Below are 23,611 nucleotides of genomic sequence, written 5' to 3' on the forward strand. Positions count from 1 at the left end.
TATTTACAGGGCAATGATGGAGATATGGAGCATATGCTGCTGGGTTATACGTTTATGCTTCCACTGCCAAAAGGGGAGAAAGGATTGTGCTTTTATTGCTGTCTAACTATAAAACTAGTGCAAAAGTTAACTTTAATTTTTGACCTTCGAACAGCGAGTCCAGCCATAGTTTTATACCCTCTAACACAGTGGTCTCCCTTTTGGGGGGAACCACTTTAAAATCACTGGGAAGTCTCAGCAGACCACCTAATAATAATAATAATAATAATAAAATGTGTGTGCATTCTGCAAATCAAAGCACATACAAACACTTGGTTTCCCATAACCATGGCCTTGCTGTTCTAATGAGATGGGTGAAGAAAAGTAAAATATATATATTTTCCATCAGCGAGCAGCATCCATGATCAAATGAGCACCCAGCCAAAGGACATTTCCCCTCTGTTCAGTAATCTGGTCAAAATGGCTTCAGTCTCATGTTGTTGTTTAGTCGTTTAGTCGTGTCCGACTCTTCGTGACCCCATGGACCAGAGCATGCCAGGCACTCCTGTCTTCCACTGCCTCCCGCAGTTTGGTCAGACTCATGTTTGTAGCTTCGAGAACACTATCCAACCATCTCGTCCTCTGTCTTCTCCTTCTCCTTGTGCCCTCCATCTTTCCCAACATCAGGGTCTTTTCCAGGGAGTCTTCTCTTCTCATGAGGTGGCCAAAGTATTGGAGCCTCAGCTTCAGGATCTGTCCTTCCAGTGAGCACTCAGGGCTGATTTCCTTAAGAATGGACAGGTTTGATCTTCTTGCAGTCCATGGGACTCTCAAGAGTCTCCTCCAGCACCATAATTAAAAAGCATCAATTCTTCAGTCTCATAGAATCATAGAATTGTAGAGTTGGAAAGGATCCTGCACATCATCTAGTCAAGCCCCCTGCAATGCGGGATTTTTTTTAAAAAAAAAAATTATTTGATTTCACAAGTATAAAATTATAACACTACAAACATGCACATCCACATTTAAAGATTCCTTCGAATCTCTAGACTTCCCACCTTTCCTTCCATGGGTCCTATTATTAACCTTTTCTACTGCATATTTTCCAACAGTCCATATTTTAAGTCACTCCATTTTGTCCATAGTATTTGCTACATTACAAGTCTTATTGCAATCCTGCTAATGTTTTCATCCAAGAGAAATTATAATTTTTTCCCATTCTTTTTGAAGTTTTGGTCTTCATGGTTCCTGAGCTCTCCGGTCAGTTTCGCCATTTCGGCGTAGTCCAACAGTTTAATTTGCCATTCGTCTCTAGTAGGGACTTTATCTTCTTTCCATCTCTGGGCTAGTAGCATCCGTGCGGCTGTCGTCACGTACATAAAAAGTCTTTTCTGCTCCTTTGGAATACCAGCACCTACAATTCCTAATAGAAAAGCCTCTGGTTGTTGTTTTTTTAAAATAAAAGTTAGTTTAAACATTTTTTTCAACTCATTATATATCCTTTCCCAGAATGCTTTTTTTAACCTTACACTTCCACCATATATGGTAAAAGGTGCCTTCTTTTCTTTACATTTCCAGCAGATATTTGTATCTGTCTTATACATTTTTGCTAGTTTACTAGGAGTCAAATACCATCTGTACATCATTTTCATTTCTTTCATGCATGCCGAAAAATGTAAGTCAGTTTTCCATAACCTTTCCCAATCTGAAAATTGGATCCCTCGCCCAGCCCCAACCCTGGTTTAAATGCATAGATTTGCTGCCATTCCATTAAGTTCGGCTCATTAGTGCTGCTAAAGTTGTTTATTTTGCGGCTTATCCAGAATTGATCCGAACTAATGGCCTCTTAAACATCGTGCTGGGTTTTTCCAGCAAAAACAACACAATCTACTTCCTTCATCCGTTATGACTAATGAAGCCGACTGCAGCCCACAAATGCTTTAGGCATAATAAATTTGGGATAGCCTTTAAGGTGCCACAACTCTTGTTTTAGCCACCAGATAGTCTCTTTGCCCCCAACTTTTAAGGGATTAAATTCAGGAGGGTGGATGCGAAGTGGCAAAAGATCTCTCAGCCTGCTTTGCAAAGCCTGGGTCTGGAAAGGAGAAGGAAACGGTTGAATGAGCTGAGTCATTTGTCCTGAGTACAACATGAGCGCTCTGTGTATATCAAATATAGCAGCCTTGCGAAATTTCACTGAACGTCATCCACTTTCCCCAACTTCCTCCTGTCAGGAGAAGTCTGCAGGGCGAGGGAAAACAGAATAATAGGGAGCAACTCCCCTGGGAGGAAAAGTTGCAACATTCGGGACTTTTTAGTTTAGAAAAAGATGAGTAAAGGAGGGGGAATGCGACAGAAGTGTATAAAATTATGTTCACAGGTGGTGGGGATGGAAATATGTACATGGGGGGGGGCAAAGGGTGTTTAAGGAGATAACAGAAATCACTGGGTTAAAGCTGACCAAAAGTCCAGAGGTAGCATTATGGGTGGCGCTGTGGGTTAAACCACAGAGCCTAGGACTTGCTGATCAGAAGGTCAGCGGTTCGAATCCCAGTGACGGGGTGAGCTCCCGTTGCTCGGTCCCTGCTCCTGCCAACCTAGCAGTTCGAAAGCACGTCAGAGTGCAAGTAGATAAACAGGTAGTGCTCCGGCGGGAAGGTAAACGGCGTTTCCATGCGCTGCTCTGGTTTGCCAGAAGCGGCTTAGTCATGCTGGCCACATGACCCGGAAGCTGTACGCCAGCTCCCTTGGCCAATAAAGCGAGATGAGCGCCGCAACCCCAGAGTTGGTCACGACTGGACCTAATGGTCAGATGCCCCTTTACCTTTACCTTAGCATTATTATCAATTTACGATGGGGTGGAAGGTTCGCAGGCTGGGAAGGTCCTGCTCACAAATTTATTGGCAGCTGCGCAAATTATTATAGCTAGGAAGTGGAAGGGGCAAGCAGAATATAAAATGGAAGAATGGTATAAAGAGGTGTGGGATATAGCTATTAACGATCAATTAACATGCAGAATTAAGGTAAGAAGGGGAAGATGCAGGAGAAATGATTTTGGGGAGAATTTGTAGAATTCACCAGGATTTGGGTGATGGTGAAGGAACTGCTTAAAGTGGTATGATGCTGCTTTAAATGTGTGGTGCTTTCTAGTGCCAGAGAAGAATGGCAAACTTTAAGCTGTTGGACTACGGTGAAATGGCAAAACTGACTGGAAGGCTCAGGAGCCAAGAAGACAAAAACTTCAAGAAAGAATGGGGGGAAATATATAATTTATTTAGGAGACCACTGTAAGCAGATGAAAACATTAGCAGGATTTTAATAACACTTGTAATGTAACAAATAATATGGACACATACAAAATATAGATTATAAAATAATACGCAGTTGAAAATGTTGACAATTGGAACCCTGGAGAGGAAGTCTGGAGCTTCAGAGAAATCTCTAAATATGGATATGGATATGGATATGGTATTGTTATAAATCTACACTTGTAAAATAAAAATTATTTCAAAAATAAATAAATGTGTATTGTTTACTCTGAAAGAATCCTGGGAAATGTAGTTCACCTTTCATAGCGTTAGAATGCCCAATCCACTTAACAAACTACACTTCCCAGGATTCTTTGGGGGGAAGCCGTGACTCTTAAAGTGGTACAAGGATTCTTTAAAGCAGCCTTTCTCAACCTGTGGGTCCCCAGGTGTTGTTGAACTACAACTCCCATCACCCCTAGCTAGCAAGGCCAGAGCTCAGGGATGATGGGAGTTGTAGTCCAACAACATCTGGGGACCCACAGGTTGAGAACCACTGCTTTAAAGGGACACTGTGGATGTGACCTTTGACATGGCACCTGAGTATTCCAGGTTATCAACATCTGTTTGTATAGCGCCTTTGGGCAGCTCGCACTCATGGCTCTACCCACAGAACCTGTGACAGGAGCGGTACCTGTCAGGCTTCAGGGAATTGGCTTCCCTGCAACGCGCTCTACGTGGGGCTACCTTTGAAGGTGACCCGGAAACTGCAGTTAATCCAGAATGCGGCAGCTAGACTGGTGACTGGGAGCGGCCGCCAGGACCACATAACACTGAGAGATCTGCATTGGCTCCCAGTACGTTTCCGAGCACAATTCAAAGTGTTGGTGCTGACCTTTAAAGCCCTAAATGGCCTTGGTCCAGTATACATGAAGGAGCGTCTCCATCCCCATCGTTCAGCCCAGACACTGAGGTCCAGCATCGAGGGCCTCACTGCGAGAAGTGAGGTTACAGCGAACCAGACAGAGGGCCTTCTCGAGAGTGGCGCCCACCTTGTGGAACACCCTCCCTTTAGATGTGAAGGTAATAAGCCCTTTGCTAAATAATAATAATAATAATAATAATAATAATAATAATAATAATAATAATAAATTTATACCCGCCCATCTGGCTGGGTTTCCCCAGCCACTTTGGGTGTCTTCCAACAAAATATTAAAATACAATGGTCTGTTAAACATTAAAAGCTTCCCTAAACAGGGCTGCCTTCAGATGTCTTCTAAAAGTCTGGTAGTTGTTTTTCTCTTTGACATCTGATGGGAGGGTGTTCCACAGGGCGGGTGCCACTACCGAGAAGGCCCTCTGCCTGGTTCCCTGTAACTTGGCTTCTCACAGCGAGGGAACCGCAAGAAGGCCCTCAGCGCTGGACCTCAGTGTCCGGGCTGAACGATGGGGGTGGAGATGCTCCTTCAGGTATACTGGACCAAGGCCATTTAGGGCTTGAAAGGTCAGCACCAACACTTTGAATTGTGCTCAGAAACATACTGGGAGCCAGTGTAGGTCTTTCAAGACTGGTGTTGAAAGTGGTGCTTCAGGTTAAGAACAGTTTCAGGTTAAGAACGGACCTCTGGAACGAATTAAATACTTAACCCGAGGTACCACTGTACTGTCTTCCTGCTCCTGGGAAGATTCAGGATCAAGAGGAATGCAGCCCTCCTCAGCACGATCCCTGATGGTACCCAAACAGTAACGTAAACCAACATTCCTTTTCACCGCTCACATCTCTCCTTATCACTTCGCAGATTTGACGCTGTCCCAAGATGGCAACAGTTGGATTGGTGTCTTCGTGTGCCGGTGTGCGTCCCATGGTGCCTTTGCTGAGGCAGGGGGTTCAGAAAATGAGATCGTCCCAGTTGCACACCACAGCCAGGTCTGCTTCGAAGGATTACTACGAGGTGCTTGTCCTAGGAGGAGGCACCGGCGGGGTCTCCATGAGCGCACGGATGAAGCGAAAAGTCGGAGCTGGCAATGTGGCGGTTGTTGAGCCCAGTGAGGTAAAAATGTGGCTCTCCCTCTTCTCCTCCTGCCTCCATCCCAGTGGGCAGCAAGTTCCTAATATTAATAGTTACCTCCCATGCATCACATTCCTCTCCCACTGGCATTCCAGACAGAATAATCTTGAGAGGTTCTCTCTCACAGCTGAGCAGGGGTGGGGTGTATATAAATTTGCTATAAAAAAAAAAACAATGTGCATAATTTCAATTAGCTGGTGCTAGGTCTGCTGGGACGCGGGTGGCGCTGTGGGTTAAACCACTGAGCCTAGGGCTTGCCAATCAGAAGGTCAGCGGTTTGAATCCCTGCGACGGGGTGAGCTCCCGTTGCTCGGTCCCTGCTCCTGCCAACCTAGTGGTTCGAAAGCACGTCAAAGTGCAAGTAGATAAATAGGTACTACTCCAGCGGGAAGGTAAACAGCGTTTCTGTGCGCTGCTCTGGTTCGCCAGAAGTGGCTTAGTCATGCTTAGCCACATGACCTGGAAGCTGTACGCCAGCTCCCTTGGTCAATAAAGCGAGATGAGCGCCGCAACCCCAGAGTCGGTCACGACTGGACCTAATGGTCAGGGGTCCTTTTACCTTTACCCTTTAGGTCTGCTGGGGGAGAAATTTACCAGTACTGTTCGAAGTTTGTAAGCCTCATTTAAATTAAAAGAAGAACACTATAATTTATTTAGGAGACCACTGTAAGCAGATGAGAACATTAGCAGGATTCTAATAACACTTGTAGTGTAACAAATACGATGGACAATATGGACAGATATAAAATATAGACTATGAAATAAAATAGTTAGAAATGTTGACAATAGGACCCATGGCTGGGATGGGAGGGAAGTCTCGAGATTCAGAGAAATCTCTATATACGGATATGTATTTGGTGGTACTATAACTTTTCATTTGTAAAATCAAATAAAATTGATTAAATTTTTTTAAAGAACAATACTTCATGGCAGGATTTTAAGCAAGCAATCAGAGAGAGTTGCCCTCAGATCATTTTTGCCTGAGACAAGATGTTCTCCTGTTAACAGGGTAGGATTGAATGCTGCTCACCCACGTATAAATTGTCTCAGTTTTGGCCTTCATTTTTGATACTTAGGGGGCTGCAACATTCCTGTCTTTTTGCATTGCATCCAGAACAATAAATGCTTTTTGACCTGGAAAGATCACTCACCGGGCGGTGTGTGCGTTGCTGTTCTAATCTAGAAATAGAACATCCAGGACTTGGGCTGAGTTTACGCATTTTGAAATATTAAAATTTGTCGCCAGGTGGTGAACATAATCTGCAACTGCCCTATATGGAGTCGGAGCACGCATTCAGCTGTAGGCTAGGGAGAAGGGAGACATTTGATTCAGTACACTTTTAAAGACAAATCATTGTAACTCGCACCATGTGAGAACCAAAACGCAGCAATCCATCAGAATTTGCACTTCTCTGAATTTTGCTCTGCTTTTCTCCAGCCATGTATTGTGTACAAAACTACATACAGTGGTACCTCGGGTTACATACGCTTCAGGTTACATATACTTCAGGTTACAGACTCCGCTAAGCCAGAAATAGTACCTCGGCTTAAGAACTTTGCTTCAGGATGAGAACAGAAATTGTGCTCCGGCAGCGCGGCGACAGCAGGAGGCCCCATTAGCTAAAGTAGTGCTTCAGGTTAAGAACAGTTTCAGGTTAAGAACGGACCTCCGGAACGAATTAGGTACTTAACACGAGGTACCACTGTACATTAGAATAAAGCATGTGTAAAAAATGCCCATACAGTGGGCGTTTGGGTTGCGAACGTGATCCGTGTGGGAAGCAGGTTCACAACCCGCAGCGCCATGTCTGTGCACGTGCGAGTTGCGATTCGGCGCTTCTGCGCATGCACAAAGCACAACTTAGCACTTATGCACAAGCACCGAAACCCAGATGTAACCTGTTCTGATACTTCCAGGTTCATCGTGGTGCGCAACCCGAAAATAACATGAGGGGAATTTGCTTTGCAAAAATTTATAATGGGCAAAGTTGCATACAAATGTATATCTTAGGATAAATTCACATTGAATACTGCTGAATTTTTATAAGGACCTAAGAAACATAATTTGCAGTGTAGAAATGTAGAAAAATGAGAAATAGAGAGAAACAAAAATTGACAGATTTCCGCATTCCTACTGTAACCCCGTATTGTTTATTCTGAGCTGTGGGCTGCTAAAGACAGGTGTTCACTAGCCCCCATACTAAAGATTATTAATTAGAGATGTTACAATTTAAGGACTGAGGTACACATGTATCACACCTGCTTAACTGACTTTTGAAAGAAGTCCCTCCAGTTCTCAGGCTATGTGGCTTCCGCTCCTGTTTTTCAGAAGCACTATTTTATTTTTTATTTCTTTTATTATAATTTTTATTAGTTTTTTTAACATATCATTTTCAACAGTAATTAAACATACTTTTACATCTTATTATAATTTTTGACTTCCATCAATCCTGTCTGAAAATTTTCCAGTCTAATTTCTCAGTATGTATTTCTTATCTTCGCTATTACATTTCAAACTCATAACCAATATCTCTATCTTTTTCTACTTTGTAACACTTGTATATTTCTCCTTACAAAACTTCTTGTAGTCCTACTAGCGTAATTTGTTGATTACAGTTGCTCTTCAAATAATTCAGATACTTCTTCCAATCTTCTGTAAATCTCTGGTCCCGCAGGTTTCGAATCCTTCCTGTCATTTTGTCCAATTCTGCATAGTCCATTAATTTCGTCTGCCATTCTTCTTTCATCGGAATTTCTTCTTGTTTCCATTTCTGGGCTAACAACACCCTTATCGCAGTTGTTGCATATAAAAACAATTTAACATCATGCTGATTAATGTCCTGACCTATAATACCAAGTAAAAATGCTTCTGGTTTTTTAAAAAATGTATATTTTCAGAAGCACTATTATCAGCCGCTCTGGACTTTGGTCGGGGCGGGAGCAAAACCACTGGCACCTTGTTCCCGTCCAATGGCAAGTGTGATTCCTTCTGGTGTAAAGTGGATCCAATCCAGAGTTCAGAAGCTGGATCCAGACAAGAACTGTGTCCATCTGGAGAACAACCAAAAGGTAAGCTCTCAGCTGCCTCTTCATTTAATCCTCTTAACTACAAAAACTGAAGCTCTCTACTTTACGGAAACTTGTCACCTTGATGGAGAACATTGGAATCTTGGGCTAGAGACAAGCAGTTGCATCCAATATTATCCCTGCTCACAGTAGACTCATTGAAACAGATGAACATCACAAATTAATTTGGAGATGCTATTTAACGGCAGTCAGATTAAATCAAATAAACAAGGAATATTCGGTGTTATGTTTGAAGGGATGCCAGGAAACAGGGAATTTGGTTTACATGTGGCGGGGGTGTAAAGACATACAATTATTTTTGGTAAAGAGTGTTTAAGGAGATAACAGAAACCACTGGGTTAAAGTCCAGAGGTAGCATTATTATCGATTTACGATGGGGTGGAAGGTTCGCAGGCTAGGAAGGACCTGCTCACAAATTATTGACAGCTGCACAAATTATTATAGCTAGGAAGTGGAAGGGGCAAGCAGAATATAAAATGGAAGAATGGTATAAAGAGGTGTAGGACATAGCTATTAATGATAAATTAACATGTGCCATTAAGGTAAGACGGGGAAGATGCAGGAGAAATGATTTTGAGGATAATTTATACTATTAAAAGGGAAAGGGGTCAAACCATCGCAAGAGGTGTAGAAATTTTGGGAGGTTGCTTAGTTACAATGGAATGGTTTCGGGGGTGGGGTGCACATTTTATTCTTATTTATTTATGATTATTACTTTGTCACAAAGAAAAAGTAAAAGAAAGAAACTGATGAACATGGCTAACTTAGATCCATTTATTTCAATGGACCTGCTCTGAATAGGAGTTGGGTACAACCCATTGCTTCCAGACGGGGTGTCATAGGAGATTCTACAGTCACCTTGTGTGATTGTTTTGAAGCTGCAATACTATACATACATTGACCTGGGAGCAAGTCCCATTCAACTTAGTAAGGCTTACATGTGAGTAGACATCTATAGGGTTAATGGTCAATGAAGCTCGTGAAAAGACAGCTTTGGAGCATAGATTGGCAAAGATGCTCAATGTAATGAATGACTTTCTTATATTACAGATATCTTACAAGTATTTGATCATCGCCCTTGGGCTCCAGCTACATTTTGAAAAGGTATTTTTTTTATTTTAAAAAAGTCTCTGTTGGTAAAAACTCTGGTGTGAAGCAGGATACAAAGAGTTACTTTGGGGATCATTTTACTGCCCATTCTGCATTTGTCTTATGCAGCGCCGCTTCTGTTCTGCTGCAATCTTGCCGCAAATTGCATTATTCAAAATAGTAATAATAATAATAATAATAATAATAATAATAATAATAATAATAATAATAATATATTATTTATACCCCGCCCATCTGGCTGGGCTTCCCCAGCCACTCTGGGCGGCTTCCCAAAAAATATTAAAATACTGTAATACATCAAACATTAAAAGCTTCCCTAAACAGGGCTGCCTTCAGGTGTCTTCTAAAAGTCTGGTAGTTGTCGTTCTCTTTGACATCTGGTGGGAGGGCGTTCCACAGGGAGGGCACCACTACCGAGAAGGCCCTCTGCCTGGTTCCCTGTAACTTGGCTTCTCGCAGTGAGCCGTCCGCTGTGGTGAAATGACATAGCTTATGTAATGTTTGCAAGTGGTCCCAAAATTATGTCATTACATTGTCATTTTGTTAATAATAATAATAATAATAATAATAATAATAATAATTCATTCCCTGCCCATCTGGCTGGGTTTCCCCAACCACTCTGGGCGTCTGCCAACAGAATATTAATAATAAAAATAAAAAAGTGATAATCTGTGGCAGTTATATTCCAAAACATCAACAGTCCACCAGGTTGGAGAAAGCTGCTGCTGGCCAGTGCCCACTTACCAGAGAGTAAGCCCCACTGGAATGCACTCCGGTGCCCTGAAAATTCACTTTCTGATTCTGGAGGGTCAAATTTCCTTAAAAGAAGGCCAGGCCTTCCCCGCTGGCTGGAAAAACTAACACCAATGAAAATTCATGTTTTGGTTTTTCCTTGAGACATTATATTGTTTCCCAAAACTGGCCGGGGGGTGGGGTGGACAAAAAATTCATCCCCGGAAGGCATTTCAGTCTGGAAAACGTTGCAGTTCTTTGCATGCAGGTGTGGAGCCAATGTGCACTTAGAATACCATATTTTTCCGTCAAAATAAAAAAATTCCTTCCAGTAGCACCTTAAAGACCAACTAAGTTAGTTCTTGGTATGAGCTTTCGTGTGCATGCACACTTCTTCAGATACACTGTATCTGAAGAAGTGTGCATGCACACGAAAGCTCATACCAAGAACTAACTTAGTTGGTCTTTAAGGTGCTACTGGAAGGAATATTTTTCTGTGTATAACACACCCCCTTGTATAAGACAATGCCTATTTTGGGGGATTCCAAAATGGGGCAGGGGGTTCCCAGATTTTTTGAGCTTTTTGGGGGGGTTGCCATAAATCGCTCACCTGCCTGACCAATGCTGACAATCGCATGCATCGCCAAAGCCACAAATCGCCTGACCGTTCGCCGCAAGCAGCCGCCAATCACCCGCCCAATTGCCGCAGTGGCTGAAACCAATCGCTCGTCCCCACTCTGCTCTATCTGTGTATAAGACGACCCCCAATTTTAAACATTATTTTATAACAGAAAAACATCATCTTGTACATGGATAACTATGGTATCCACAATCCAACACAGAGTTTAATGCACTTTGAATACCACCAATTTCAGTGGTTTTAAGTGTACTAGAATCTGTGATGGGCTGGGGCCAGGATGTTAAGGGTCTGGGTGCTGTTTTTTTTAATTGGGAGTGTGTGCATGCAGACTGTTTGTTCCAGATGGTGATCATGACAAGACAAGTTGCATGTACAGTGGTACCTCGGGTTAAGTACTTAATTCGTTCCGGAGGTCCGTTCTTAATCTGAAACTGTTCTTAACCTGAAGCACCACTTTAGCTAATGGGGCCTCCTGTTGCCGCCACGCCGCCGGAGCACGATTTCTGTTCTTATCCTGAAGCAAAGTTCTTAACCTGAAGCATTATTTCTGGGTTAGTGGAGTCTGTAACCTGAAGCATATGTAACCTGAAGCGTATGTAACCCAAGGTACCACTGTATTTCCTGAAGGCTAACAGAGAAGGCCTGCAGGGGCCCTCTGGTGGTCTATCTTAAGAAGTTGAATGTATCCGAAAGTCTAGCACTCGCTTCAAGCATGGGATCAGTGTGAGAATGAATGAGCTTTGCTTCAAATCGGAGAATACTCACAGTGCATGTTAGAATATGACAGTTAATGGTGGAATTTTGGACATGTTTAGAAGTACATCCAGAATCGAATTTCATTTCCCTCATCAACAATACAACCTCTTTTATTTAAAAATTAGAAACAAGTCAATTGCTCTCTGTTTCAGACTGCTCATGTTACGTGGAGGAAGGCTTCTTTAACTTACGCATGTGCAGGTTTTTTAAAATCTTTATTGAAAGTTCAAGAAGTACATGACTATATGGGCACCAAACATGATGAGACACAAACAAAAAAGAGAAAAGGAAAAAGAGAAACAGAACCCATGAGGAGGGAAAACAAAGGGGGGGACACGCCCAAAATTGTATATTTTACGAGGTTGCTATTGTACTTCACCAGATCTTAACCTATTACAGTATTTGTAAGAACAGATTCCAAATATCATTGAATTTGTCCATGGCAAGTCTGTGTTTATATGCAAGTTATTCATATGTTGCAAGTTTGTATAAGTCTCCAATCCAATCGTAGAAGGGAGCCGCATTTTTATTTTCCCAGTTCATCAGGATCAGTCATTTTGCTGTGGTAAGGGCACCGAGAGTCCACCCATGTTGTCCTTTTGTAAAGTTCCATGTGCTGGGTATATAATTCAAGAGGATATTTTGCTCTGTACATGTAAGGTTGTTCCATTCAGTTCTGTTGATGGTTTCAGTTACCTTCTGCCAAAAATCTATCAATATAGGACAGTGAAAAAACATGTTTTAGAGAAGCATTATCCCTATTGCATCTCCAACGCATGTGCAGTTTTTACCAAATTATGACCCCATAGCCTTTCATACATTCAGGGAGGCATCAGTAATTTGAGGAACAGTTAATATCCAAGACAGGAGCCTGCGACCCTCCAGATGTTATTGGATTGCAACTCCTATTGCCTCTAGTTAAAAGATGCCCAACGCCCCAATGGATGATGGGAGTTGTGGTTTAGCAACATCTACAGAGCTGCAGGTTACTCACTGCTTGCCTATACCAACCAGGAGACTCCATGTGATGTATTACACAATAATATGCCTTGTTGTTTATGCAAAGACTTGATCTGAATATTTTACCAGTTACAGTGGTACCTTGGTTTACAAACTTAATCTGTTCCGGAAGTCCATTCTTAAACCAAAGCGTTCTTAAACCAAGGCTTACTTTCCCATAGCAATGGGGGACTCAATTTACAAATGGGACACACTCAACAGGAAGTGAAACGTGTTCTTATTCCAAGGCAAAGTTTACAAAGCAAAACACCTCCTTCCGGGTTTGCAGTGATCTTAATCCAAGTCGTTCATAAACTAAGCTGTTCTCCAACCAAGGTACCACTGTACTGAATCAAGATAAATGGTGATGTAACAGCTCTGATCATGATCTTGGTCCCAAGAAAATCTATAGGAATTGCGTTGCTATGTTACTGAGGTTGGCACTTTCCTCCCATACTCAACGTAGCTGGAAAGAAGCCAGTCTCAATTTGCATTTCCCACGCGCCTGGCACAATTAAATATTACGCAGCTAATTTTGTTTTGTTGTAGATCAAGGGCTTGCCCGAAGCTTTCAGCACTCCTAAAATAGGCTCCAATTATTCTGTTCACACCGTGGAGAAAACTTGGAAGGCTCTTCAAGATTTCCAGGGAGGAAATGCCATCTTCACCTTTCCAAACACACCCGTGAAATGTGCCGGAGCACCGCAAAAGATCATGTACTTGTCAGAGGCGTACATGAGAAAGGTATGCGCTGTCTGCTACTGGAGGCTGGGCAGACTTGATAGATCTGCGTTGTGGCTTGAGCAGATGGCAAGATCTTTGCAATGCAAAAAGGCCAGATCTTCATGTGCCACAGATATTATGCTCTTTTAAACTGCTGGGACTCTCAGCCTCTGTTCACAAAAACTTTTTAGCTATTAGGGTGGATTTCTCTCTTCTCTCCTGAGAAAGATGGTGGCAGGGAGGCTGTCACTTGATTATATTATAAGAAAAAACTGCTCCTTTTCCCTTATGGGGTATTCCAAAGCCCATATAGAGTCCTTAAGTGGTTTCCCTATCGGCATAGCTGTCAACTTACAGAGTTGAAAATAAGGGACCAGCAGCCTCGAAAATAAGGGATCAGCAGCCAAAATAAGGGATTTTCTGGGCACAGGTATGTTCAACTTCTGAGCCCCTCCAAACCAAAGGCAGAAAGCCCAGCCAGCAGCCAAACAAAGCCTCAAGCGGTGGTTCCCACAGCGCAGCAACCTGGCAAAGGGGATGCAACAAGGAAAACCACCTCTCCATTGGGAAGTGCTGAGCAAAGGCGAGTCCCCAGGCAACGCAGCCAATTTGATCGGCACAAGGCATGCAAGCTCCACCCCCCAGTCATTCTTAGATTCCTTATTGGATGAGCAATGCAGCCAATCAACACAGTTGGAGCCTCCCTCCTCCCTGGCTGGCAGGGAGGGAGGGAGAGGAGCTGCTTCCTTTGAAACCCGGGAAATTTAAGGGACATCATCAGTAAGGGACAGCAGCGGGACACGGCGCTGGGATAAGGGAGTTTCCCGCCAAATAAGGGACGGTTGACAGCTATGCCTATCGGTAGGAGGAAATAACAGAGGCCAACCAGAGTATATTGAGAAGCAAAGCAGCTAGTAAGCTTGATCTTTATTCAAGGAACTGTTGCAACAGGGTCCCCACTCACTGCACGCTGGAGGGAGAACCCCAAACAATGGTGCGCAAGCCCTTATATAGACTTTTGAAATTGCCCACCCTCTAGCCCAAGACCACCCCCTAAAACATCATACATGCATCACAGAGGGAGGCAGAAATTTGAGTGTTGCTTCTCTCCTGTCTGCCAAGATACCTGATAATTCCCTACTTGGTTGCATTATCTGGGTAGCCTGGCCATTCCTTTGGGATGGTAAATACTTAGTTCCTGTATCTCTTACGCATATTGATAGTGCGCTCAGCTTAACAGCCTTAAATGGCCTCGGTCCTGTATCCCTGAAGGAGCGTCTCCATCACCATCATTCTGCCCGGACACTGAGGTCCAGCGCCAAGGGCCTTCTGGCGGTTTCCTCATTGTGAGAAGTGAGGTTACAGGGAACCAGACAGAGGGCCTTCTCGGTAGTGGCGCCCGCCCTGTGGAATGCCCTCCCTTCAGATGTGAAGGAAAGAAGAAGAAGAAGAAGAAGAAGAGGAGTTTGGATTTGATATCCCGCTTTATCACTACCCTAAGGAGTCTCAAAGTGGCTAACATTCTCCTTTCCTTTCCTCCCCCACAACAAACACTCTGTGAGGTGAGTGGGGCTGAGAGACTTCAGAGAAGTGTGACTGGTCCAAGGTCACCCAGCAGCTGCATGTGGAGGAGCGGAGACGCGAACCCGGTTCACCAGATTACAAGTCTACTGCTCTTAACCACTACACCACATAAGCAGCTATCTTATCTTTAAGAGACATCTGAAGGCAGCCCTGCTTAGGGGAGTTTTTAATGCTGTATTGTTTTTAACACTTGATTGGAAGCCGCCCAGAGTGGCTGGGGAAACTCAGCCAGATGGACGGGGTATAAATATATTATTATTATTATTATTATTATTATTATTATTATTATTATTATTATTAACAGATACTTGCCAAACTGTATTTGAAAAGGGAGGGTTAAGCCCCTACAGTCAAAAGACCATTGGAAAGCTTTTTCCCATTTCCTTCCTCCTTGCAGAGAAATATTTGAGGTTAATTTGGGAGAGTCAAAATGGTTTCAGGATTGTTCTCCTGTACTATTTCAGACAGGTGGTTTATATACTTACATATGTGTTTGCCTTGTACATTTATTTTATATTTTAGACCTTAGAATTCTTATAACAATTACATTGATTCATTAATCACATTTTTTTCCAGCTGTGTCTGCATATATTTGCAAAGGACTAAAGCAATTGTTTTGAAGACAGATGTGCACTTTGCTTTGTAGATGGTGTGTGCGCAATAGTGCGATGTTGAATTCCACCCTTTCCCCAAAAAAGTTGTACTAAATTATGTTGAATTAATTTGATGGATGTTGTAAAAATACCATTCTGTCTCCTGCTTCTAGTTTGCCACTAGTTTGAACCATTACTTTTGAATTATCCTCTTGGTAGACTGGGAAACGACCGAAAGCCAAAATAATCTTCAATACTGCCCTTGGAGTGATTTTTGGTGTTCAGAAGTATGCCGATGCTCTGCTAGAGATTATCAAAGCGAGGGACATTACAGTCAACTACAAATACAACCTTGTTGAAGTTCGAGCTGATAAACAGGAAGCGGTCTTTGAGAACTTGGACAAAAGTGGGGAGACGGAGGTCTATAAGGTCAGCAAAATGAGATTTGATTTTTTCAGGTGTATCTATGTACAAAGCGAATTATTGTGACTATTGTGATTTTCCTGTTTGTGACCTGGATTGGTTTCTTGTTTGTTAGAAAAGGCAGGAAATAGTAAATCGAAATGTTGATCGAAGTATGTGATGTGAGAAGGTGAAAATGGTTGATACAGTGAAGAAGTGGGGGGGAAACTTTATAAGGACATTATCTTAATACTAATAATAATAATAATTGCAACAACAACAAATATTATTCATTCCCCACCCATCTGGTCGGGTTCCCCAGCCACTCTGGGTGGCTCCCAACAGAATATTAAAAACACGACAATCATCTCTGGGAATTCCTTTTTTCTTTTTCTTTTTTGAAGTAATTTTTATTGATATGACAAAATAAATCACACAATTAATCTTTTTTTAAAAAAACATCTTAAACTAAAACAAGATTCCTCCGAATCCTGAAATTTCCCTCCTCCCCTCTGCAGGTCCTTTATGTATCTTAATCCACCGCATATTAATATTTCCTTCAAATTACGGTTCTCCAAAATATCCAAAGTCTTTATAACACTGCAAGAGTTATTCAAAGCCTGCCAAAGAGTTCAAGTGTTTCCAGTGTTCTTTTAAATATGATCTATATCTGTCCCATTCTCTGTTGAAGTTTTGATCCACCTGATTTCTACTCCAGTAATTTCATCGGCCAGTCTGCTTTTGTTGGCATCTTACTCTCTTCCTGTCGCTGGGCAAGCAACATCCTTGCAGCTGTAGTCGAATAAATGCATCTTAGCCAGGGAAAATTCTCTCTCTCTCATGCTAATCTATAGTATCAGATATTGAAATTGAAATACTTTATTGTCACTTGTACAACTTGTATGCAGTGAGATTACACGAGCACCCCCAACTCAGCTCTCTTAATTCCCCTCATTCACTGACACACACACACCAAACCCTAAAGTCAGTTGCCCTGTTATTATCTTTTTATTCAGCTGCCTAACAGCCCACAGATAGAAGCTGTTCTTTACCCTGTTGGTGCGACTAATCCTGCTTCTATATCTTCTGCCTGAGGGCAGGAGATCAAGAAAGTGGCGGCCAGGGTGTGAATCATCCCTGAGAATTTTCCTCACTCTCCTGAGGCAACGTTCTTCCGCGATGTCATCCAGTGGATTCACTGGACAGCCCATAATATCTTGTGCTGTTTAATATACAGTTGTGCTTGAACTCAGGGCCGCATTTAGGTTTGATGAGGCCCTAAGCTAAGCTAAACTTAAGGGACGCGGGTGGCGCTGTGGGTAAAAGCCTCAGCGCCTAGGGCTTGCCGATCGAAAGGTCGGCGGTTCGAATCCCCGTGGCGGGGTGCACTCCCGTTGCTCGGTCCCAGCGCCTGCCAACCTAGCAGTTCGAAAGCACGTCAAAGTGCAAGTAGATAAATAGGTACCGCTTACTGGCAGGAAGGTAAACGGCGTTTCCGTGTGCTGCGCTGGCTCACCAGATGCGGCTTTGTCACGCTGGCCACGTGACCCAGAAGTGTCTCCGGACAGCACTGGCCCCCGGCCTCTTGAGTGAGATGGGCGCACAACCCTAGAGTCTGTCAAGACTGGCCCATACGGGCAGGGGTACCTTTACCTTTTTAAGCTACTGAAGGTAATGGGGTCCTTTATATGTCGAGCTGTCCTTTGACAAACAACAAATAGTCACTGTTTTTTGTGTTGAATATATGCTATATGGTGATTTATGGAAATAATAGGTATCTCAACCCATTTGCACATGTTGTCATGCAACCAGTCCATGCAGAATGTAGGCACCCTATATATAGAAATGAGCAAACCAGTGATATTTTAGGGAGCAGACTAGCAGGCAGGGCCCATTACTTACATTCTAGGAGCCTACACAACACAAAACACTGTTGCTGGATGAAGGTTTTATTTTATTTGTTATTTTATCTTATATTTTGTAAATGTGCATCCGGTGGTTTTTTTCCTTTAAATTTTTTGGGGGCCCCAAGAGAGTGGGGCCCTAAGCTATAGCCTGTTTAGTTTATACGTAAATCTGACACTGCTTGAACTCTTTTCTCTTTCTCTGGGTGCAGTACGAAATGCTTCATGTCACACCCCCCATGGGACCCCAAAACGTACTTCTGAACAGTCCGGTTTCAGATGCTGGGGGCTGGGTCGATGTAGACAAGGAGACATTGCAACACAAGAAATACCCAAATGTGTTTGGGATTGGAGACTGCACTAACCTCCCCACTTCAAAGACGGCTGCAGCTGTAGGTAAGAGTGGCTTTTGCCATTAACTAATTCAATGTTAGGGAAGCGGGTGGCGCTGTGGTCTAAACCACTGAGCCTAGGGCTTGCCAATCGGAAGGTCAGCGGTTCGAACCCCCACGACGGGGTGAGCTCCCATTGCTCTGCCCCAGCTCCTGCCAGCCTAGCAGTTTGAAAGCATGCCAGTGCAAGTAGATAAATAGGTACTGCTCCGGCGGGAAGGTAAATGGAGTTTCCATGCGCTGCTCTGGTTTCACCAGAAGCGGCTTAGTCATGCTGGCCATATGACCCGGAAGCTGTCTGCGGATAAACGCCGGCTCCCTCAGCCAGTAAAGCGAGATGAACGCCGCAACCCTAGAGTTGTTTGCGAGTGGACTTAACTGTCAGAAGAAGAAGAAGAGGAGGAGGAGTTTGGATTTGATATCCCGCTTTATTACTACCTGAACGAGTCTCAAAGCAGCTCACATTCTCCTTTTCCTTCCTCCCTCACAACAAACACTCTGTGAGGTGAGTGAGGCTGAGAGACTTCAAGAAATTTGACTAGCCCAAGGTCACCCAGCAGCTGCATGTGGAGGAGCGGAGATGTGAACCCGGTTCACCAGATTACAAGTCTACCATTCTTAACCACTACACCATACTGGCTCAGGGGTCCTTTACCTTTTTATTTTAATTCTGTGTTAACATAAATACTACATTTAATTCTTATTTAATGTAGCCTTTTTCGCTCGCTTTGCAAACCGCTTTGATATCTGAAGAAAAGCAGTATACAAATACCTGAAATAAATAATAATAGATGCTTGCTGCAAATCTGGCCTTAAACACTGAGTCTTAAGCTTCCTATACTGAAAGAAGCCTTTTATGGCTCTGATGTCGGAAAGATCAGAAATAGGATTTTTTTAAAAAAGATTATTTGACTGACCAAGGGTGCATCTACACACAGGAAAAAAACGCTATTAAAATTAAATCGTTATAACAAAAGGGAAAAAGCGCTATGGAAAAATCACACGGAAATTCTTTTGCTCTCTGGCGCCATTTGGTGTTGCATGTTCATAACGCATTCAAAATACTGTTTTTTGACTAATGTAGCTGAGTTAGAATAGATTTAGTCCCTGAGCCTGAGGTTTCCCATACTTGTTCTACTCCAGCCCAATTTTTTCAAGGCCTCAGATATCAGCCTTTCCAGCCTTTGTATCTGAAGCTCCAGTTTTGTTAAACTAGAGATACCAGGGATTAGATCTCAGACCAATTCAGACAGCTAGCCCTGGGGATTATCTAATTGATTTTTTATTTTTATTGTTATTCATGTTTTTACACTGTATTTTATGCTGCTTTTATAATTAAGTGTTTTAAAAGTGTTTTAAATTTGTTGTTAGCTGCCCTGAGCCCGGTTTTTGAACCAGGAAGGGCGGGGTATAAATAAAATGATATTATTATTATTATTATTATTATTATTATTATTATTATTATTATTATTATTTCTTCTTCAGGTCTTCTCTGCTCTGCTCCTGAGCTATACAACTGCTCTCTCTAATCTGCCCTTAGAACAAGTTAATAGGACTTATTTACCACTAATTTTAGCTAGACCAGGGTCCATCTATTTTATCACTGACTAAATTATGGTACAAATTAGTGGATATTCTAACAGAGTAAGCTGTGTTGGTCCGTTTGGAAACTGAGACAGAAAAAGAAATTGCAGCACAGCACCAATTAGAAACTTTGGCAATGAAGTGGTCTGTGAATTGCTTAAATAATAATAAATAAAAACAATAAGAGGAATACACTGAGAAATGTTTCAAGGGGTAGCACTTAAAAATAGAATTTTATTTTTAGACTCTAGTGTTCCTATTTCGGGAAGAAAAACGTTGCGGCACTAATGTAAACAAACCATTATCTCTTCTGTAGCTGGCCAGTCTGGTGTGCTTGATAAAACCATTTCTTGCGTAATGAAGGGCAAGCCTCCAGCTAAAAAGGTAAGCTGGTTAATTCAATTAATTGGTCATTAAATGGGTAGTATTATCACTTCGAATCAAGAATTATATTTTTAATAATGATCCCATGGGCAATGACTTAAGTTTTGTAACATATTTTGAGGCAGTATTGTTTGACTTATTTAAGATCAGAAAGGTTGTCACCCAAATTCAAAACGCCTTGTTTGGTTTCCAAACATTTCGGAAGTCAAACGGACTTCTGGAACGGATTCCATTCAACTTCCAAGGTACGACTGTATTTTACATAAGCCAGGCATGTCCAAAGTCCATTTTGGGGGCCTAATCCGGCCTGCTGGCCGGTTTAATCTGGCCCCTGTAGCAGTTTATTTCCTGAGGTAAAATCCTTTAAAAAGCTCAACAGCTTCAATCCTAAAAAGGTAAAAAACTTAGGTCAGCCCTCACGGCACTTCACTTCATCGAATCTGGCCCTCGACATAAGCAGACTGGAGGGATCCTTCAGAGGTTGGGGAAACCTGAGAAATTGTTTTGCAATATTCAAGTGAAGTTTATTTGGTTCCATTATGTAAAATGTACACCACAAAATCTTTTATAGTATGATGGATACACATCCTGTCCCCTGGTAACCAACTACAACCGTGCGATCCTAGCAGAATTTGATTACAGCGCGCAGCCTTTAGAAACGTTTCCTTTTGACCAGAGCAAGGAGCGGCTGACAAGTTTTCACATGAAAGCTGATCTCATGCCTTTCCTTTACTGGCATGGGCTATTGAAGTAAGTATCCCTTGTGTCTATAAGCCAAACTAACTTGCGCGGGTTTTGGAAATATTGACCGACGCAAAATGCAAGGGCACTTTTTGCGGCACAGGTTTCTGTAATGCCGCAAACAAGCTGCACATTTCTTAACTGCACAGGTAGGTTTTCGTTTGAACGGTGAATGTCAAAAAATAAAAGCCATTTGGACCATCATAGAGAAAATTTAACATCTTATATTGGGGGAGGAATTAAAGATGCAGTTATGTGTTTCAAAGACGCTTTGATAGAGGGAAGTTCTATATGTGCTATCAGTTTAATGCCGAAGTACACAAAACAAGCAAAAGGGATGCGGGTGGCGCTGTGGGTTAAACCACAGAGCCTAGGACTTGCCGATCAGAAGGTCGGCGGTTCGAATCCCCGCGACGGGGTGAGCTCCCGTTGCTCGGTCCCTGCTCCTGCCAACCTAGCAGTTCCAAAGCACATCAAAGTGCAAGTAGATAAATAGGTACCACTCCGGCGGGAAGGTAAACGGCGTTTCCGTGCGCTACTCTGGTTCACCAGAAGCGGCTAAGTCATGCTGGCCACATGACCCAGAAGCTGTACGCCGGCTCCCTCAGCCAATAAAGCGAGATGAGCACCGCAACCCGAGTCGGCCACGACTGGACCTAATGGTCAGGGGTCCCTTTACCTTTACTTTACACCAAACAAGCACTTTAAATTTTAAAAAGTTTAGCGATCTGCCGTTCCAAATGGTTTGACGCAGCTTTCGACTTACATAGCTGCAGAGAGGGAAATTTGACTTGCAAAGTTCATTTTTCAGAGAGATAGCTTTAACTGCAGTCCTAACGCCTGGGTTGGCCATAGTGAGGCTTGACACAACCATCACACCAATTTAGGGTCATAAGAGTCTGCTGGATCACACCAGTGCCCTCATCTTGTCCAGAATCTGGACAACTTGCTGCCCATGGGAAGCCCACAAACAGAACCACCTCCTAGGAGAAGTTGCCATTTCCAGCAGTTAAGTATTCAGATCCTCAATCAATTTATTTTATCCTCTTTGAAAGAGATCCAAGTTGGAGCCGTCCATCTCTTGTACGCAAGGCAGGAGAGCAGGGAAGAATGGCCCTTTACTGAGCCATCTCTCAGGCTAGTGCAGCAAAGATGCCCAGATCAGGCCCATTGCTGTCAAAGGATAGCAACTCTCATGCCAACCCCAGAAATCCCCAATTTCATGGGCTTCTGCCTGCCTGTTTGGGTGGGTACACCCAGTGGCACTCCCTGACAGTGGAGCTCAACTATAGTAAACAAAGTTATACGTACACTCGTACATTGGAAGTCGAATGGAATCTGTTCCGGAAGTCCACTCAACTTCCAAAACCTTTGGAAACGAAAGCACGGCTTCTGATTTGCTGCAGGCAGCCCCTGCAGCCAATCGGAAGCAGTGTCGGATGTTCAGGTTCTAAAGAACGTTTGCAAACCGGAACTCTCGCTTCTGGGTTTGCAGTGTTTGGGAGGCAAAACGTCTGATTAGCAAGGCGTTCGGGATCCAAGGCACGACTGTATTTCATTTCATTGTCCTAAAGAAAGTGTTTTTGGTAGGTAATGTGTATTTAAAAACAAACACAGGTATTGTATTGTCCCTCCACATTTTTGAAAAAACACCAATTTTTCCCTTGGTTTCCAAATTTTACATCTCAGATTAAACACAAGCTATATGAATGCGGGTGGATGCGGGTGGCGCTGTGGGTTAAACTACAGAGCCTAGGAATTGCGAATCAGAAGGTTGGTGGTTCGAATCCCTGCGATGGTGTGAGCTCCTGTTGCTCGGTCCCTGCTCCTGCCAACCTAGCAGTTCGAAAGCACGTCAAAGTGCAAGTAGATAAATAGGTGGGAAGGTCAACGGCGTTTCCGTGCGCTGCTCTGGTTCGCCAGAAGCGGCTTAGTCATGCTGGCCACATGACCCAGAAGCTGTACGCCGGCTCCCTCAGCCAATAAAGCAAGATGAGCACCGCAACCCCAGAGTCGGTCACGACTGGACCTAATGGTCAGGGGTCCCTTTACCTTTACCATATGAACAAGTCATCAGTGCAGCAAATAGCAACCATTTCCATTTATATTCTGTAATGCCAGTTACATAGCTTACGCAAATATGAGAAGGGAATCTTGATTGTAAGGAAAGCACCAATATTAAATACAAAGGGGGTTTTTTTGGTGAATAGGATGATGAAGCTTGAAGTGGTCTTTATCCCAGTTCTAACGCTTGAAATATTTCTTCTAGGGGATACTGGGGAGGTCCGGCTCCGATACGAAAACTGCTACACCTAGGGTTGAAGTAGCCGCCAGTCCTTTTGTACCTGCTACGAACCACAAAAGTACGACCACAGCTTTAAAAGGTATACAGCAAGATATAGAAACAGATGTCCTGTGCAGTATATCAATAAAAGTTTCTGAGCAGAGACTAGAGCTTCAGACTCATAAATAATTGGATTTTATGTATTATTTTTTAAAGCAAATAAACTTGGTACTTTTCAATGTCTTTGTAGGTCCTGAATCTACATTTTAAAGAAAACTTTATCCAGGTAGTAAATGCACCACCCAGCATAGTGTAGCAACAGCTGCATTTTTAGCTGTTGACTTTCTATTTTGAGTCTACCCATGAGATAATATACTGAGTTGTGTTAGTTTATATATGT

The 23,611-nt window shown here is 42.9% G+C and overlaps 1 protein-coding gene across 1 annotated transcript in view; it reads left to right on the forward strand.

Annotated features, from left to right (window-relative positions):
- The window catches only part of SQOR (sulfide quinone oxidoreductase), a 29,568-nt gene extending 6,192 nt beyond the window's left edge, over positions 1 to 23,376 (forward strand). Inside the window, exons 2-10 of the mRNA XM_083475356.1 lie at positions 5,027 to 5,278; positions 8,195 to 8,365; positions 9,434 to 9,487; positions 13,170 to 13,364; positions 15,740 to 15,949; positions 18,039 to 18,222; positions 20,119 to 20,186; positions 20,758 to 20,936; positions 23,197 to 23,376. Of these exons, the coding sequence (XP_083331482.1) occupies positions 5,045 to 5,278; positions 8,195 to 8,365; positions 9,434 to 9,487; positions 13,170 to 13,364; positions 15,740 to 15,949; positions 18,039 to 18,222; positions 20,119 to 20,186; positions 20,758 to 20,936; positions 23,197 to 23,254 (1,353 nt within the window). The 5' untranslated portion in view covers positions 5,027 to 5,044 and the 3' untranslated portion in view covers positions 23,255 to 23,376. The remainder of the gene's footprint in view (positions 1 to 5,026; positions 5,279 to 8,194; positions 8,366 to 9,433; positions 9,488 to 13,169; positions 13,365 to 15,739; positions 15,950 to 18,038; positions 18,223 to 20,118; positions 20,187 to 20,757; positions 20,937 to 23,196) is intronic.
- The last annotated feature ends 235 nt before the right edge of the window (positions 23,377 to 23,611 follow it).

This window comes from Podarcis liolepis (assembly GCF_965112155.1).
Source record: "Podarcis liolepis genome assembly, chromosome: 14".
Lineage (NCBI taxonomy): Eukaryota > Metazoa > Chordata > Lepidosauria > Squamata > Lacertidae > Podarcis > Podarcis liolepis.